Source organism: Gadus macrocephalus, chromosome 8 (assembly GCF_031168955.1).
Source record: "Gadus macrocephalus chromosome 8, ASM3116895v1".
In the NCBI taxonomy this organism is placed as follows: domain Eukaryota; kingdom Metazoa; phylum Chordata; class Actinopteri; order Gadiformes; family Gadidae; genus Gadus; species Gadus macrocephalus.
In genome coordinates, this window is record NC_082389.1 from 6,554,527 (window position 1) to 6,571,584 (window position 17,058).

The 17,058-nt window shown below is 45.0% G+C and overlaps 1 protein-coding gene across 1 annotated transcript; it reads left to right on the forward strand.

Moving 5' to 3' along the window:
• Positions 1 to 3: 3 nt before the first annotated feature.
• LOC132462762 (myomesin-1-like) lies at positions 4 to 16,997 on the forward strand (the record flags this gene model as incomplete). Its single annotated transcript, XM_060058495.1, is given in 27 exon segments — positions 4 to 150; positions 647 to 830; positions 1,288 to 1,310; positions 1,312 to 1,378; positions 1,381 to 1,462; positions 1,918 to 2,035; positions 3,866 to 4,060; positions 4,422 to 4,548; positions 5,098 to 5,282; positions 5,789 to 5,903; positions 6,182 to 6,338; positions 8,724 to 8,830; positions 9,060 to 9,104; positions 9,616 to 9,752; positions 10,008 to 10,152; positions 10,629 to 10,688; positions 10,783 to 10,850; positions 11,448 to 11,573; positions 12,367 to 12,462; positions 12,882 to 12,969; positions 13,058 to 13,096; positions 13,247 to 13,352; positions 14,186 to 14,349; positions 14,549 to 14,585; positions 14,844 to 14,866; positions 15,259 to 15,314; positions 15,778 to 16,997. Coding segments are annotated over 27 exon segments (2,955 nt in total), but the record flags the coding sequence as incomplete, so codon positions are not given.
• Between the last annotated feature and the right edge of the window lie 61 nt (positions 16,998 to 17,058).

Sequence of the window (17,058 nt, forward strand, 5' to 3'; positions counted from 1 at the left end):
CCGTTTGCCTCCATAGTGGGCGTGGTCCCTGGGGAGCCCAGCGAAGTGGTGGTCACTGAGGCCACCAAGAGCTACGTGGTCCTGGGCTGGAAGCCCCCCGTCCAGCGGGGTCACGAGGGGTCATGTACTACATCGAGAGGTGAGAGGAAAGTCCTTTCAAAACGGTAGCATCACCTACAAAACATCCAGCACTGATGCACAGCCCAATTTATTACAGAACAATTTATTACAGTATGGTAGTTTGTATGTTTACATATTTCCCAATTACTCTCACTTGAGCCGAATTGGCTGAATTTCTGTGCCCAGTTTACATTGCTCGTCCTTGTATGTTTCTGTCTCTCTCTCTCTCTCTCTCTCTCTCTCTCTCTCTCTCTTCTCTCTTCTCACTCTCTCTCTCGCTCTCTCTCTCTCTCTCTCTCTCTCTCTCTCTCTCTCTCTCTCCTCTCTCTCTCTCTCTCTCTCTCTCTCTCTCTCTCTCTCTCTCTCTCTCTCTCTATATCTGTTTCTCTGTATTTCTCTCTCTCTCTATCTCTATCTCTATCTCTGTTTCTCTCTCTCTCTCTCTCTCTCTCTCTCTCTCTCTCTCTCTCTCTCTCTCTCTCTCTCTCTCTCTCTCTCTCTCTCTTGCCCTCCCTCCCCCTCCCAGTGCGTTGCAGGAACCGACCAGTGGCAGCGTGTGAACACGGGGATGCCGGTGAAGTCTCCGCGCTACGCCCTGTTCGACCTGGAGGAGAGCGAGTCCTACAGCTTCCGCGTGCGCTGCTGTAACTCGGCCGGCGTGAGCGAGGCCTCCGGGTCCACCAGCAACATCACCGTGGGAGACAAGCTGGGTCAGCAAGAAACTCCCCTCTATCCTCCTTTGATTCTTTGGTTCTTTGATTATTTTGTTATTTTGTTATTTTGTTCGCTCATTCTTAGTTCTTTTGTTTTTTCCGTTCTTTAATTCTTCGTTATTTGTTCTTACTTCCCTTATTTCTTTCTTTCTTTAATTTTTTTACATTTAAACTAACATTTAGGGTATTTAGCAGACGCTAAGCAACCTAATAAGTACAATAAGTACATAGTTGAAAGGAAAGAGAAAGAATAATATATCACTGTCAGTACAGTAAGGATGTTCAGAGAAACCAGCGCCTAGCACTTACAGTTGCTAGTTGAACGCGTCCCCAGTGGACAACCAAGATAGCTAGGATAAGACGCTACACAATGCTGAATACTTTTTCTAAGTGCCTGTTTGTCAAGTCTTTGCAGGGCCAATAAAGATTGTTTTGAACCTCTCTCTGACCTCAGAACTGCCCTCCTCCCCTGGCGCGGGTGACGGTCACCAGGAACTGCGCCACCTCCATCGTGGTGTCGTGGGCGGCCTCCAGGGAGGTGAAGCAGCTGTGGGCTACTACATCGAGTACAGCGTGGTGGGCAGTGAGGCCTGGGTGCCCAGCAACAACAAGCCCGTCAAGAGCACCAGGTCACTGGGATACACTTTAGCGGTTTAGCCTAGCCTAGCGTATCTTCTCTAGTTAGTCTAGGTTAGTTTATTTTAGTTTAGTTTTGTTTTTTGTCTTACCTTGGATATTTTTGGGTTTAGTCAAGTATGCTTTAGCTCATCTTAGCATATCTTTATATCTTAGTTAGCGTACATTTTATTTTATATTATTTTATTTTAAATGAGTCTACTTTATCTTAGATTAGTGGAGCGTACTTTCTTTTATTTCGGATTCTTTTATTATTTCTTATAGTTTAGCTAAAATCCTTATAGTTTAATGAAGTCGAGTTTGATTAATATGCTCCATGTCAATTAATTGTCTTATTGAGAGAGAGAGTACTCCACCAAGTGGATGTTGCCTGTCATACAGATCTAAATCACGGTAGTTCCATGAGTTGCTGTTAAACCCAACGACCTGTTGTTTCCATGGTGTTCAGGTTCGTGTGCCATGGCCTGACTACCGGTGAGAAGTATGTGTTCAAGGTGAAGGCCGTGAACGCTGCAGGTTACAGCAACAGCTCCCCTCTATCTGACCCTGTCCTGGTCAAGGCTGCCGTCTGTGAGTTTACCCTAGAATTAGTAAATCAAAATCTCCATCATTTTTTTCCGTTATCCTTCATTATTATAATTTTGTCTATCTCACTATGTAAATCACTCAAACCATTATCCAATTTCTCGTTACTTTCCCATTTACATTCTCTCATTGTAAACATGTTCTACCCTCTAATATGTCTGCCTCATCACGTGCCCTCCATACATATCACACAGCATTATATGACATATATGAGATCCATAAAGGACATTGCATGTGCCCGACCCTCTAACCATCGCTTAACCACAAATGTTCGTCTTTGTATTCAACCTAGCCTTAAATGGAAACGTTTCTTGTATAAGACTGAAGTAGCCCGACTTGCTCATTGCTTTCGGCCTGTGCAGCTCATGCCCTTGTGGATGTATTCTTGTGTATTGATTGGTAGAGCTTGGGGTCCGCTGTGCCTTGTGATAACTTAAAACAGTGTGTTCTGTGAGGAGCATGTTTCTAACCAGCCCCTCAACCAGGCCTTCCTTGACCAGAGGTACTTAAAGCACAACGTTAAGCTACCTGACATGTAAGTATACGCAATGCAGAGGGGAGGAAGTCTTGGTGTTTGCGTGTGGCCTAACACGACCATGTTTGGAGCCATTAGCTTGCGTTGCATCGTATGAATCGAGTCGGGGTGATTTCATCGCGTATCTAATATCTGTCCGAGGAGCGGGACATTTATCTGAATCTAAAAGTGATGATGATCCCCCTGTCTCGGTGACTCATCTCGAACGCTGACGTACCCCTATGCCATCGATCTAACCGTGTCACTTTTCATCCAGTTAGACCGCGTGTTTATTTGATTGATGGGAGCACAAGAGCCCGCCGTTTCTCTGAGTAATCCCCGATGACCACGCGAAACTGCACGTCCGCCATCCTTCAAAACACGGTTGTGATAGAATAACAAGGGGACATCTTTCTAGTTTTCATCAGTATATCAATCTGGCAGAGGATGAGGTGTCATGTCGCCACGCACACACACTAACACACAACAAGCACGCACCCACTGTTTTTGGTGTGTAAATTAGCGCTGTGTAAATTACATTAAATTAGAATTAACATTATTAGTCATCCACTGCTAATGATGAAGCAATTTGGCTTCTCTCTGTCTCTGCCACTGTCTCTCTGTCTCGGCCTCTGTTCTCTCTCTCTCTCTCTCTCTCTGTCTCTCTGTCTCTCTCTCTCTCTCTCTGTCTCTCTCTGACCTCTCTCTTCTCTGTCTCTATCTCTCTCTCTGTCTTCTCTCTCTCTCTCTCTCTCTCTCTCTCTCTCTCTCTCTCTCTCTCTCTCTCTCTGTCTCTCTCTCTCTCTCTCTCTCTCTCTCTCTCTCTCTCTCTGTCTCTCATCTCCTTCTCTGTCTCCTCTCCTCTCTTCTCTCTCTCTCTCTCTCTCTCTCTCTCTCTCTCTCTCTCCTCTCTCTCTCTCTCTCTCTCTCCTCTCCTCATCCTCTCTCTCTCTCTCTCTCTCTCTCTCTCTCTCTCTCTCTCTCTCTCTCTGTCTCTGTCTCTCTCTCTCTCTCTCTCTCTCTCTCTCTCTCTCTCCCTCTCTCTCTCTCCTCTCTCTCTCTCTGTCTCTCCTCTCTCTCTCTCTCTCTCTCTCTCTCTCTCTCTCTCTCTCTCCTCTCTCTCTCTCCCTCTCTCTCTCCTCTCTCTCCTCTCTCTCTCTCTCTCTCTCTCTCTCTCTCTCTCTCTCTCTCTCTCTCTCTCTCTCTCTCTCTCTCTCTCTCTCTCTCTCTCTCTCTCTCTCTCTCTCTCTCTCTCTCTCTCTCTCTCTCTCTCTCTCTCTCTCTCTCTCTCTCCTAGCTGTCCTGGAAGCCCTCTGCGGTGACCCTGGTTGAGGCTGCCAAGGACTACATGGTGCTGAGCTGGAGCGCGCCGGCCTCCGACGGCGGGGCCGAGATCACGGGCTACTACGTGAACTACAGGACAGTGAAGGGAGAGGTGGTGGGCAAATGGCACGAGCTGAACTCCAAGGCTGTTAATGCCACGTCCTACAAGGTAGGCTGTCCTGGGTCTTAACAGCTTCACATTCACTCTTTCATGGTAACTGCTTTGGAAATAATTTGGGGGTTAGTTATATTATGATAATTATTTGACACCTGTGAGACTGTAATTATAATTTGGATAATAATTAACAGCTAGGTACATAGCCTTGCCTTGACCAGATACAACATGAGCCATCAATGGAATAATGAACTGTAATTGGTTGGAGAGCCAATGTACCTTGCAGCAAATGAAAAACAATGTCAAGCTGGAAAGCCGATTTATTCTTGTGTCGGGTCGATCACAAATGATGAATATTTAATTGATAATGATCATCCTGTTCTCATTTGTCCTGTTCTCCTCTTTTCCCCAACAGGCCGAGGGCCTGAAGGAGAACCTCTTCTACCAGTTCCAGGTGCGGGCCATGAACATGGCGGGTGTGAGCAAGACTTCTCTGGCTGCTAAAGCTCTGGAGTGCAAGGAATGGACCATCACTGTTCCAGGTATACTACAGGCTGGGGGAGACTTCACATACACACAAACGTGGGCAAATGATGAAGACAACACCTCAAGTGGCCCATTTCAATCGACATGAATAGAAGGGTGAATGTTAATTACATCTTTCAGTATATTTCAGTATCACGCTATACACTTTGTTTATTTGTTGGTTTAAATAAGACCTAGTCCAAGTACACACCAACAAAAGGTTAAACAGTTACCAGTACAGAAAAATAAGAAAGTTGGTAAATCATAATCCCAATGGTCTGCATAAGCATTATTCATAACATCATTATTTTGTTGCACACTAAAAATATAAAGTTCCCGTTCCTGATAATGTCCTTCTGCTTCAAAGACATATCATTCATGTGTCACCAATTCTTTCAACCACAAACCGGAAAAATCGCTGAGCGGAGCGAATGCCCAACACAGATCTCTTGTTTCGGGGCTGGCCTCATGACACACACTAGCCTCCAACCACAACGCAGCAGCAGTCTGAAGAGCTCTCCAGGGAGCCCGGTGGGATGACGTGTGGCTCTCTCTCCGTCCCCCAGGCGCTCCTCTCGGCCTCCACGCGCTGGAGGTGCGTGACACCTCCCTGGTGGTGCTCTGGGTCGCCCCGGCGTTCAACGGGCGCTCCCCGGTCATCGGCTACTACCTGGACATCAAGGAGGCGGCGGGCGGCGACGGTGCCTGGAGGGCCGTGCACGAGAAGGTCCACCAGATCAAGTACATGAAGGTAACGGACGCCTGGGGACGAAAGGGCGATGTATGTGATGCGGTGACGGAACGGGATCCATTTTGGAAGCTGAGACGTTTTCGTTTTATTCGCTGGGTTTTCTCAATGTTTGAACGTGAAACCTTGACCCTAGTCGGTTCTGCATGGACAGTTGTGCGGGGTTCAACGCTTTGACTGTAGTGTACATACTACAAAAACATGTGTTTAAAGTCATTCGCAAGATGGTGGATATTTCTTTACAGTGCTGTTAATATTTATCCCATATTTATGAATATAGGAAATATTACATTTAAGATGCTCGGGCAGAAAGTATTTCTACACGTCAATCACAATGTATAGGTTTTAACGTCTCATAAACAAGTTTGACTGCAGATTTGACTGCAGCCACTGTATGCCTTTGTTGATGCAGATTTTATAAAGATAATATTTTTTGTAGCATACACGATATACATGCCTATATATATTTGAGTCTGAAGAAACATGATTTTTTTATGCCTGTTGTCCAGGTGACCGGTCTGAGTGCTGGTACTTCCTACGTGTTCCGTCTGCGAGCAGAAAATCTGGCCGGCGTGGGAAAACCATCAGGTGTCCTCGGCCCAATTCTGGCCCAGACTCACCCAGGTGAGTCACACACACTCACACAACGACACCGACACACACACAAACACACACTCACCGACACACACCGACACCCGCACACACACACACACACACACACACACACACACACACACACACACACACACACACACACACACACACACACACACACACACACACACACACACACACACACACACACACACACACACACACACACACAAGACACCAACATACATGCAGGCAAACCCACAGCAAAGACACATGAACAAACTAAGTAACTGTGTATAATGCCGCAGGCACCCATGAGATCGAGGTGGACGTGGACGACGACGGTGTGATCTCCATGATCTTCCAGTGCTCTGAGATGGCTCAGGACTCCGAGTTCATCTGGTCCAAGAACTACAAGAGCATCACAGACAGCTCCCGCATCACTGTTGTTACCCAGGGTGGCAAGTGGGTACCGTGTGTGTGTGTGTGTGTGTGTGTGTGTTTGTGTGTGTGTGTGTGTGTGTGTGTGTGTGTGTGTGTGTGTGTGACGGGACTACCTGTGGGTGTGTTTTGTGGGTGTGTGTATGTGTACATATCACTTCGTGAAAGGCGGTGTATCTGAACAGGAATAACCCTGTATACTCCTGCATACTCAACGGAAAATTGGATGTATCAAGGAGTTTGATTGACTGGAATGCTCCCCGGGATATGAATCGGGTTTGGGGGCCTATCCCCTGCTGGGGGCTTGAAAGCAAACATTTGCATTTCACACCTTGTGCCACCAGTTGCCGTGGTGAATAATCCCCTTGGGGATGCTTGCAAGGGAACATTTTAAACTTGACGGCACCAGGTATCGTTCAATTTGTTCAAGTCTTTCCTAGGTTTGGGGTTGTTGTTGTTTGTTCAGATGTAGATAATATATCTATGGGGACAAACAGAAGGAATTACACAATTGTTTTATGAATAAATTCAACACAGTAACGTCAGAATCGGACAAGAACTCTACACAGTATACAGAGAATACAACACAGTGTGCAGAACCACAGCGGATACAAGACATCCACAGGGAAGGTGTGAAGTTGAAGGGGGGTTGAGGGAGATTATTTGTGGTTTAAATCTTCTGTCCCACACATATAAGCGTCGTGGGAGATTGGGGTCAACGGGCTACTGCGGCCTCCTCGTGGATCTATCTTGGGTACCTTGTACGTGGTGATTCACTTCCTATTTTGGATCTGCGTCCAGTCCATTCTGTTTCACCCCAAACAGGGCAGACCTTTTTGTGCTTAGGGCTTGAGGTCGGACGACCCACACCAACCTTCCATCCAAGATAGCATTGTGCTCCTCAGAGATCATAGCAGCGGGTGTTGCGGTCCTCAACAAGGCAGCCTATACCATGGTTTGAGGAACACTATCTCTGGCCTTTTGCGGAGGCAAAACACAGAGTGGACTCGAATTAGACCACCGAAAATATCAAATGTTGAAAAAGAATAGATTAGGATTCAACTTAATATTTTCTTTCCTTGCCTCTTGTGAGTGGTGATCCTGTCCTCCTCTTGCTTCTCCAGATTCTCTTTTTGGGTTGTCATGTAACTCTTTTGAAAACTCTCAAAATAGGTCTGGCAGGATGCTAGAGGGAGAGAGCCAGAAGTTGTTTGTATTGCTAATGCAGCCTGTAAGCCAATAATAACATCCTGGTTGTGTGGGGAGATTACACAATGGAGGATAACGGAAGATTGATTCCTAGTTAATTGGTGTTTTTGCTCATGCTCTCTGTCCCCTGGTTGCGTGCAAAACCCACTTGCTTGAAACCACACAGTAGCTTTCATCCAAACTACGTCATTGCAATGACCACAACACTGTCTTTCCGTTTTTTTCTCGTTCCTCCCATGGCTCCTAAACCCAAGCCTTTTCCTTTTTTTTGATTCTGCAATGGGAAATCTTATTGGGCAACAAAGAGTATTGGGCCGCAGTAGAGATGATGAAGAGTCAATCACCTCTTTGATGTTTTAAAGAGGTCATTGCTGACGTATCAAGCACTGTAGAAATTGTAGGCTGGTGTGAAGTTGAACTTTCTGCCACTAACTTCAGAGTGGGAAGGAGGGCGGGCCTCAGTTCCCAGTCCTTCTCCGACTTTGGTGGCATCAGAGAGGCCAAGCCATCACTGTGGTCAGGCCCATTACTGCAAAGCCTTGTCTTAATGGCCGTATTCTGAAATTTGCGGGACTTTGTTATGGATCCCCATAACAAATTGCTGCAGGCATCCATACCTCTGCATGGCTAACAGCAGATCTGGATGAATTATCCCATTATTCAAGCAGTGTATAAGTGTGTGTGTGTGTGTGTGTGTGTGTGTGTGTGTGTGTGTGTGTGTGTGTGTGTGTGTGTGTGTGTGTGTGTGTGTGTGTGTGTGTGTGTGTGTGTATCTACAAGTGTGTGCGGCTATATATTTAAGTATATGTAAAAAAAAATTGAATCTAATATGGGTTCCAGTATTGTGAGACACAGAAAACACTTTTATTGATTTTACTTTGCTAATTCTCATCATGGAGCTTTTCGAAAGGTTTCTTAAATCGTTATTTTGGGTCGGCAAAAAATCTGACTACAGTACGGTGTCTATCCAAACTTTTGCGACCCAAAGCCCCATGTGTCTGTGCCAAGGTGAGCCGTAGCTGAGGTTTGGGGGGGGTATTTCCTCACCTCCATTTTGTGTAGCATTGTAGAGGTCAGATCCCAACGTGAGCTTGTCCTCACTGTACCCACATGCACGACCCCACTGCCGTGCACGCTCCGTGTGATCCCGACCTGTCGTGGGTAAGGTCTTCTACTGTTCTGCACCCCCCCCCCCCCCAGGTCCAGAGCTATCTTCAACAGCCCCTCCCTGGAGGACCTGGGAACCTTCTCCTGTATGGTCACCAACACAGAGGGCTTCTCCGCCAGCTACACACTCACCGAGGAAGGTGAGTCACGCACACACATACACATACACGCACACACATAGACACACGCATTAAAAAAAAGGTCTTCAATCAAGAAATTGGATATTGTATTGGCGGTAAAGCAGCATCTCTGAAACAACGGTTGGGGATAGCGGATCATATGAATTGTGTTGAGGATGTAGACATTTGAGCTATTTATAGGATTTCCTCACAATCACCCACTGTGTCTCTGCTCTGTTGTGATTGACAGCTCTCAATCGCCTTCTGGACATCAGCCATGAGCACAAGTTCCCTGGTAGGTATATCTAACTCGGACGACACTATCAGGGTGCAGAATATGCCTGTAGAGAGTGTGTATCTTATTGTTTGTTTGTTGATCCACTTAAGTGCTAAATGAGTAAAAAGATGCTTGACAATGATGAGCACTAGCCCCCTATGCTTTCTACTTAACCTTCATGCCAATTAAATTTAATTGGTAATGATAGCTAAAATACAACTATGCTTGAGTTTGAGTCTAGGGGCTTTGATCAGAGGAAGTGTTAAAACATGCATGCATTGCAAATGAGTGTAATCACATTGGGCTAAATAGCCAGAGGCTAGTCCTCAGGGCTTGCACAGTGCTTCTCTTAGCATACCGAGTTATTACGCTAGTGATCACATTATTGTCACAGTCAATCATCATGGAAAAATAAAGAACAAGTCTGTGGTTACTAAGATTACAAAACCGCTGCTGCCAGACTCTCATCCTTCCTCCTCCTCCTCTTCCCCTCTCCCCGTGTTCCCCCCGCCCCTGTGATGGTGTCCAGTTATTCCCTTCAAGAAGGAGATGTCCATGGACCTGCTGGAGAAGGGCCGCGTGCGCTTCTGGACCCAGGTGGAGAAATGCACCGCCGCGTGCAAGGTGGAGTACGTGTTCAACAACGCGGCCGTCACGGCAGGACAGGTAAAGAACGCCTTCAGCGTATCCTCCACCTGACACCAAGACACAATGCTGTCTTCTGAAAGGGCACCCTCGTTTTGTAATGTTTAACAGAAGGGCTCGGCTCAACTATAGGACTTAACATTGAAACTATAAATAGATTAAAAACACAATAATAATGTATAATTGGAATATATCTCATACGTTATTGACTTTTGTGTTGAAATATGCGATCGATTTAAGGGCTATACGTAATATATGCATTTGTTTGGTTTCCAGAAATACTCAATGAACTTCGACCAGAAGACCGGCATCATTGAGATGTTCATGGACTCCCTGGAGGTCACAGACGAGGGAACGTTCACCTTTAACCTGGTGGACGGCAAGGCCAAGGGAACCACCAGCCTGGTGCTCATTGGAGACGGTAGGAGGATCTGGACTCAATGTATTCTGGATCATATGTTATGTGTGTGTCCCTGATAGGTGACCTACTGCTATGGAGTGGAGGCCTTCAGTGTTTTACCTACAGTGGATGGCCACACGGGGGCAGCACAGGCCAACCTTTTTCAGTTATAAGTATTATCTGTTGGATGAAGGAAGGATGGTCTAGATTTTGAAACCAACTGGAACCCCTTCTGTGTGTTGTTGTATTTATTAGGTATTCACAGTGTATCTGTGGATACCTATTATTATTCTAGGAAGTAGATATTATTTATGTTCTGTCTGTGTTTTATGTGGCATGTCAAATGTATATCGGTTGTTTCTTCCCACCTTTAAATAAATGCATGCTAGGAGGGTAATTAGCAGGCTACTGATTCACCACATTTGAAGCTCAGTGCGCCTGCCTTGAGTGCATGCATTAAAATAACATGCGTTTTATATATTCTTGGCATATTCCAGAGTTCAGAGAGCTCCAGAAGAAGTCTGAATTTGAGAGGGCTGAATGGGTCAGGAAACAAGGTAAGGCCCTTCCACTGGAAAAGACAAATCCAAGCGCAGACACAGTTCCTACTCCCATTTCAACGTCTGCTCACATCTCCCTCCCTGCCAACAGGTCCCCACTTTGTGGAGTACCTCGGTTTCACCGTCACCGAGGAATGTAATGTGCTGCTTAAATGCCAGGTGAGGACAGCAGCGCTGTGCCCCTCATTAAAGGTGCAGAGGGTCGAATTCAGTGGCATCTAGGGGATTGAACCTGGCATACATTTCATATAATATTTATAAGGACGTCCTTATGAGGGTATAATCCCATAAAAATAAGGATCCTTGTTGTTAACCACCGCAGAGATGTCTTGTAATTTTTTTTTATTATTATTATTATAGCTTGGTTTTTTTCGTATCTGCAGAAAACTTTGTTAACCACCGCAAAGAACTTTAGCTTGTAAGCAATAACCTTTAGTTTTACAGACAGAAAAATACAAATAAAAATAAAAATATCAAGGAACCACATCACTCGAACCTTGGCTACTCGATGGCGTCGAAGACAATGACATGAGTTTGAGGTGCTAGTTGAGGCCACTACAGGCCGCCATAGCTCCTTCGTTGGAAAGAGGGGGGTGGGGGTGGTTCAGTCGGTTAAAATCTCACCACTAGATGCCACAAAATCCCACACATTGCTCTTTGAAGCACTGTTCCTGTGACCCAGGGCCTTGAGTGGCCGCATCAGGGTGACGTGTCATCGTGTGTACATGGATACAGTAATGATGCTCCTGCCCGCAGATTGGAAACATCAAACCCGAGACTGAGATCGAGTGGTACAAGGACAAGGTGAACATCCACGCCGACGACGAGGACTCCAAGAAAATCGGGATGGAGGACGGGCTGTTGACCTTTAACATCGGAAAGGTCAGGCCATCGGAGAGACGTCTTGTACATTTTTTTATCATTTTTATCATAGCTTGGTTTCATCGTGTCCGCAGGAAACTTTGAGCCCCAAATAGTCGACCACTGGAAGCTATTCCTCTCAAAATGCTGCTTTGCTTCCATTAAAGATCCATTGTCACGTAACATGCTTCAACGCTGCCATGCTCTCCCTCTCTGACATACACTCATAACTGAGGATAGTTTGGTAATAAAAAGGATTTGGGCATTCTGCCATCTACGGAGCTATCTACTGTCAGTCAGCATGCAGAGTAAGAACGCAGTGCCGTTTGAATTCTGTGTTATTCAAAAGTAATATTCACTATTCTATACGTAATTTTCTTCAATCACGCACCAGGACATATTGATGAGAAATTGTACTGGAGTTGATGTCCATGTACCCTACGTATATTGTTATCCCTGTATTTAATTAATGTAGTTATCAGTAGTTTGCCTATTCTAACTACTAGACTTGCCGTAGCTTGGACTGCTGGTCAACTCCTTAGAATCAACGTCAATATGAAGATTTGAGGCTCAGAATTGCTCCTAACAACCTCATGTAAGAAGCAGTTGACTCCTAATCAATGGTGGTCATATGTCTGATTGGATCTAAAAACACATAAACAATGCGTAAACAAAACCATGATTGACCAAAAAGAGAGAGAGGGTCAGAGTGATAACTGCATGAGCTCAGGTAGGGATGGCCCTTCCTGAACCTCGCCCTCCTGTGAAACCCGCCCTGGCTATTAACCCCGGCTTATCTGTCTAATTTCCACAGTGCGTTACTAAGCCAGACACAGAGCAAGCAGAAAAGGAGCAAGGAAAACCAAAGAGGCCGGCCGCGGACCTCACCCCAGCCGCCCCAAGACCCAAAGTCTGGAAACATATACATTGCTGCCATAAGTTGTCGCCTATAAAACCTGCTTGTGTGTCTGCTTGCATCGCCTCGCCCCTCTTCCAGATTTCCCATGTTTATTTGTACATGTTTAGTATTTCTTTTTTCATAACGTTTCTCTCCTTTAAATGCATCCTGGGCAGGAGAAGAGCTTTCCTCTGAGGAGTTTATTCCCACTTATCAATTTCTCTATCCCGCTTGTCCTTCGTTTCCCTTTCTGTCCCGCCCCATTATTGTACATCAACTGCATTCCGAAATTCTTGCGATTTTTTAAATTTCGTGAGAATTTGAATTCCTATATCTGTATGGAAATGACCGTTCCATACAGAGAGAAAGGGCATCCGATGGTGGTTCACGATCCCCAGGGAAGAGGTCTCAATCCCACGTGTCTCCCTTAGATTTCCAAGAGTGATTCCGGCGTTTACGAGGTCAAGTTGAGGGACGAGAGAGGCAAAGACACGAGTACATTCGATTTGACCGACGCAGGTAACAGACGAAGGATCAGAAGCTTCTGTAATGAGAGGGTCTGCACAATATGAAAGAAAATCATAACACGTTTTTTTCTTTTCTCAAGGCTACCAGGCTGTTATGAATGAAGTCTTTAGGGTTATCGGTGAGTCATCCGTTTGAACACGATCCTTGTTGCGTCAATGTATTATGCCACCATATATGGGGTCACCATTCCCACATGGACGGTTAGATTACCTTTGAGACTCGTTTCACAAGACATTACGGTATTATAATCGTTCTCTTTTCATTGCAGCCAACTCCTCCACCGGCATCTCGGTCATCAGCACTGAGCACGGAATCGTGCTGTCCTCCAGCGTCATCTATTACACCCATGAGCTGCGTGTCGGGTGGCTCCAAAAGTGCGTCATAATTACCCACCTTCAACACCATCGCTATGTTCTGTATTTTAAGTAACACCCATGCATATTCCACTACCAGAATCTCCTATTTAAAAACTTCAGAGGCTTCTGCTTAAAGCTAGGGAAGGCAATTTGAATCAACCAAGCTAGAGTAAGCTAGATTTTGAAAGTATTGAATTTAAAACATCCCACCCCATACCTCAGGCCCCCCTCCAAAGATACTCTCCCAAGGCACGTGATTAGCTTGCAATTTTTTGCAATAGCTCTGCCTAGCCCTATGGAAGACTCTGGTCATGAACATAGAGGAAACGGGAAGAGTGCTGCAGGTATCCAGGTCGGTAGGTAGGCCTACAGATAGACCTTTCAATGATCCACGCAGGCTAAATGAACTGAGTGGACAGAGATTTTCAACAAATATTACAGAAAAATATTTTAAAATAAAGTGCCTACCCTGTGTTTAAGCCAGGATTAGAATCAGCCTATTATCAGTTAAATGTCCGGAAGGAGGATAGTCTTAAGAATCTAGGTTTGATCCCCTAAGTCTGCAGTCTACCTGCAGGCATGCTAGATCAGTATCTGCAGCATCCGTATATGCTGCTAAACGTCCTTCATCCAACAATTCACTGCTAGAAGCTTTGATTTAAAACTTTTAATAAATAGGCAATAACCGTTGATTTATCTTTTTTTTTTTTTTCTCCCTTGTTTTTGATACAATCAATGCATTCATGGCCAAAGATTGCTTTTTATGAAATACTTTCTTTTTACGCCATTGATTTTTTTTAAGATTGTTTGAGCAAATTTATAGTAATGAATATATTTCTGTTTGACCTCAGAGAGAGCAAGATAACCAGCTCTACCAGGCAAGAGTGTGGAGTCACAGGGGAGCAGCTTTGGCTGAAGATCAACGAGCCCACAGAGAAGGACAAGGGCAAGTACACCATAGACATCTTCGACGGCAAGGATGGACTCAAGAGGGTCTTCGACCTGTCTGGCCAAGGTGAGCGGGATCCTTCAATTTCTCGGCATGCCATTTAAAACTTCGTTCGTTTTATGGTGAAGATAGAAAATGTCATTTATTTGGTTGTTATGTGGGACATGGAGTCGTTAGATAACAATGTGCTGGTTGTAGGCCCCACTTAGTGTGCTCAAACCTTTCATGCAAAGGGAACCTGATGTTGTTCTGCTTGTCTGTGCAGCATGGCAAGAGGCATTTGAAGAATTCCAGAGGCTGAAGTAAGTGATGAATTTAGTTGGAATGTACCGACTGTTGCATACTTGTCTGTCATCTATTTGAAAACAACGTTTATGCAATTACTTACGAATTGCAACGGGAAAATCAAAACTTAAAATACCCTTTTGGGAGGCTTCCGGAGACATCCGACTTATGGTGCATTTCCAGTCATTGTTCGGCAGAGCGGAAAATATGTTTTCAACGCCATGGCTTTGATACCTTTTTGAGATACTCCTGACAATGTCTCCTTCCTTCCTCAGGGCGGCTGCGATTGCAGAAAGAAGTAAGTGGGTATTTATGCCACAGTTTGTCCCAAGAGATCCCCATGTCTAAAATAATGTTTCCCAGTCTAAAATAATGTCAGCATTTCCCCTGATACCGACAAGGCTAGGTTTGAACTGGAGGTCCATTGTGGTTTTAATATCTATTCTATCTGGCCATAAAGACAGTCCAGTCCAGACTTTACTTTCTTCCGAGAGAAATATTTGAATAGAGTTTCTTCTTTATTGAATATATGCTGTAGAGTAAACATGTTTATTTATTCTTATATTTTACGTTTGTTCATTCGGAAAAAATCCTTTACTTACATCCCAACTTACATCCCATTTGACACTGTGACTGTCAAATGGATTGCCGTGTTGCTATTCAGACAGTGTTATCTCACTTCCTTTCCAGACCGCGCTCGTGTCGTTGGAGGCCTGCCAGATGTGGTTGCGATCCAGCAGGGCAAGGTGAATAGATTAGCTATTCAAGAGATTACCTCTGCTTGTTCTTGCACAACATGTTTCTCTCTCTCCCTCTTTAGCTCTATCTCTCTATCTCTGGGTTTCACTTCCACCCTTTTTCTATTATCTCTCTCTTCCACTGTCTTGCATATATATTTATGTAGGCCTATTTTCCCCATTCATTTTCTCTGTATCATGAGCAGCGTTTTTCTGTGTATCCCATACGCACAAACCAACACACATACACACACACACACACACACCAACAAACACACACACCAAAAATCCCCCCCACACACACACGCTCACTCACTCACACACACACACACACACATACATACACACCAACACACACACACACACACACACACACACACACACACACACACACACACACACACACACACACACACACACATCCAAAAAAATACCAAGAAACCAAAACACTAACTCGCTCCCCCCCCACTAGTCCCTGAACCTGACTGGCAACGTGTGGGGCGACCCGGCCCCCACGGTCTGCTGGATGAAGAACGACAAGGAACTGGTGACGGATGACCGCTACACGCTCAAGTTCGAGAACGGGAAGTACGCCAGCATCACCATCGCCGGGGTGACCACCGCCGACTCAGGCAAATACGCCCTGCGGGTCAGCAACAAGTACGGCACGGAGAACGGCGATTTCACCGTCAGCGTGTACACCCCCGAGGACGAGGACAAGAAGGAGTGAAGTGATGATGGGGTTCTTATGTTAGGAGTGGGAGGGGAGTGAGAGAGAGAGAGAGAGAGAGAGAGAGAGAGAGAGAGAGAGAGAGAGAGAGAGAGAGAGAGAGAGAGAGAGAGAGTGAAGTGGGACAGGGCTATCTCTGAAAGTCGTTCACCCCAGTGCAAAATAAGTACAGCTGAAGCAGTCTGAATAAAAGATGACAGGGAGAAAGTTACAACGCTTCCCTCTGCCTTTTTCCTGCACAGGGCTAAAAACAACAACCTAGAAAGCCCTGGGGGAGTGTTGCTCTTCACAGAATGAAGCTCAGATTATGTAATAGGGGAATATCTATGTTGCTTAACATGTCTTTTCTGTTTTTTGTTGCTTTTGGTCTTCAGATAGTACAAAAAAGCCAATCGGTAGACAATCACTGTTTAGCAAAAGGAAAAACACCTAATAATCAAAACATAGTTTTGAATAACTTCCTAAATTGTTAAAGTCTATGCTCTCTCACACCAAGGCACCGCTGAGGTTATGGTGTTGATGTAATTTAGTGTTTTTTTGGTTATTGCTTTGCAAATATAAAACTCACCTATAGACAAAAATAAATTCATAATAATAATCATTGTAAACCATGAATGGAACCCATTTCCTGTATTATTAGTGCGCTATTTTGTCACTCTGCGTTTAAGTGACGTCATGTATGTAAGGCGAGGGCTCAAGTCATTCGTCAGGAGGAGTCGAAAGAGAACAGGAAGAAAAGGTCGTGCAATGTGGACATGTGAACACTAATCTGTCTGGGCATATGTTGCATACTTCTGATCGTGTGTACACACTGTAGAGATCGATATACAAGCATGACACTCAACGAATGTATTTACAAGTGTACGGGGAAAGAAATTAAAAAACTTTCAAATAATGACTGCCCTCCAGAATGGCTTGAGACCGAAAATAAATGTATTCTCCAATAAAGAAAGTTGACCTGGCTCGATATGTACATACAATCTCTGACAACAAATATGTCCATATATAATAACAAAAATAATT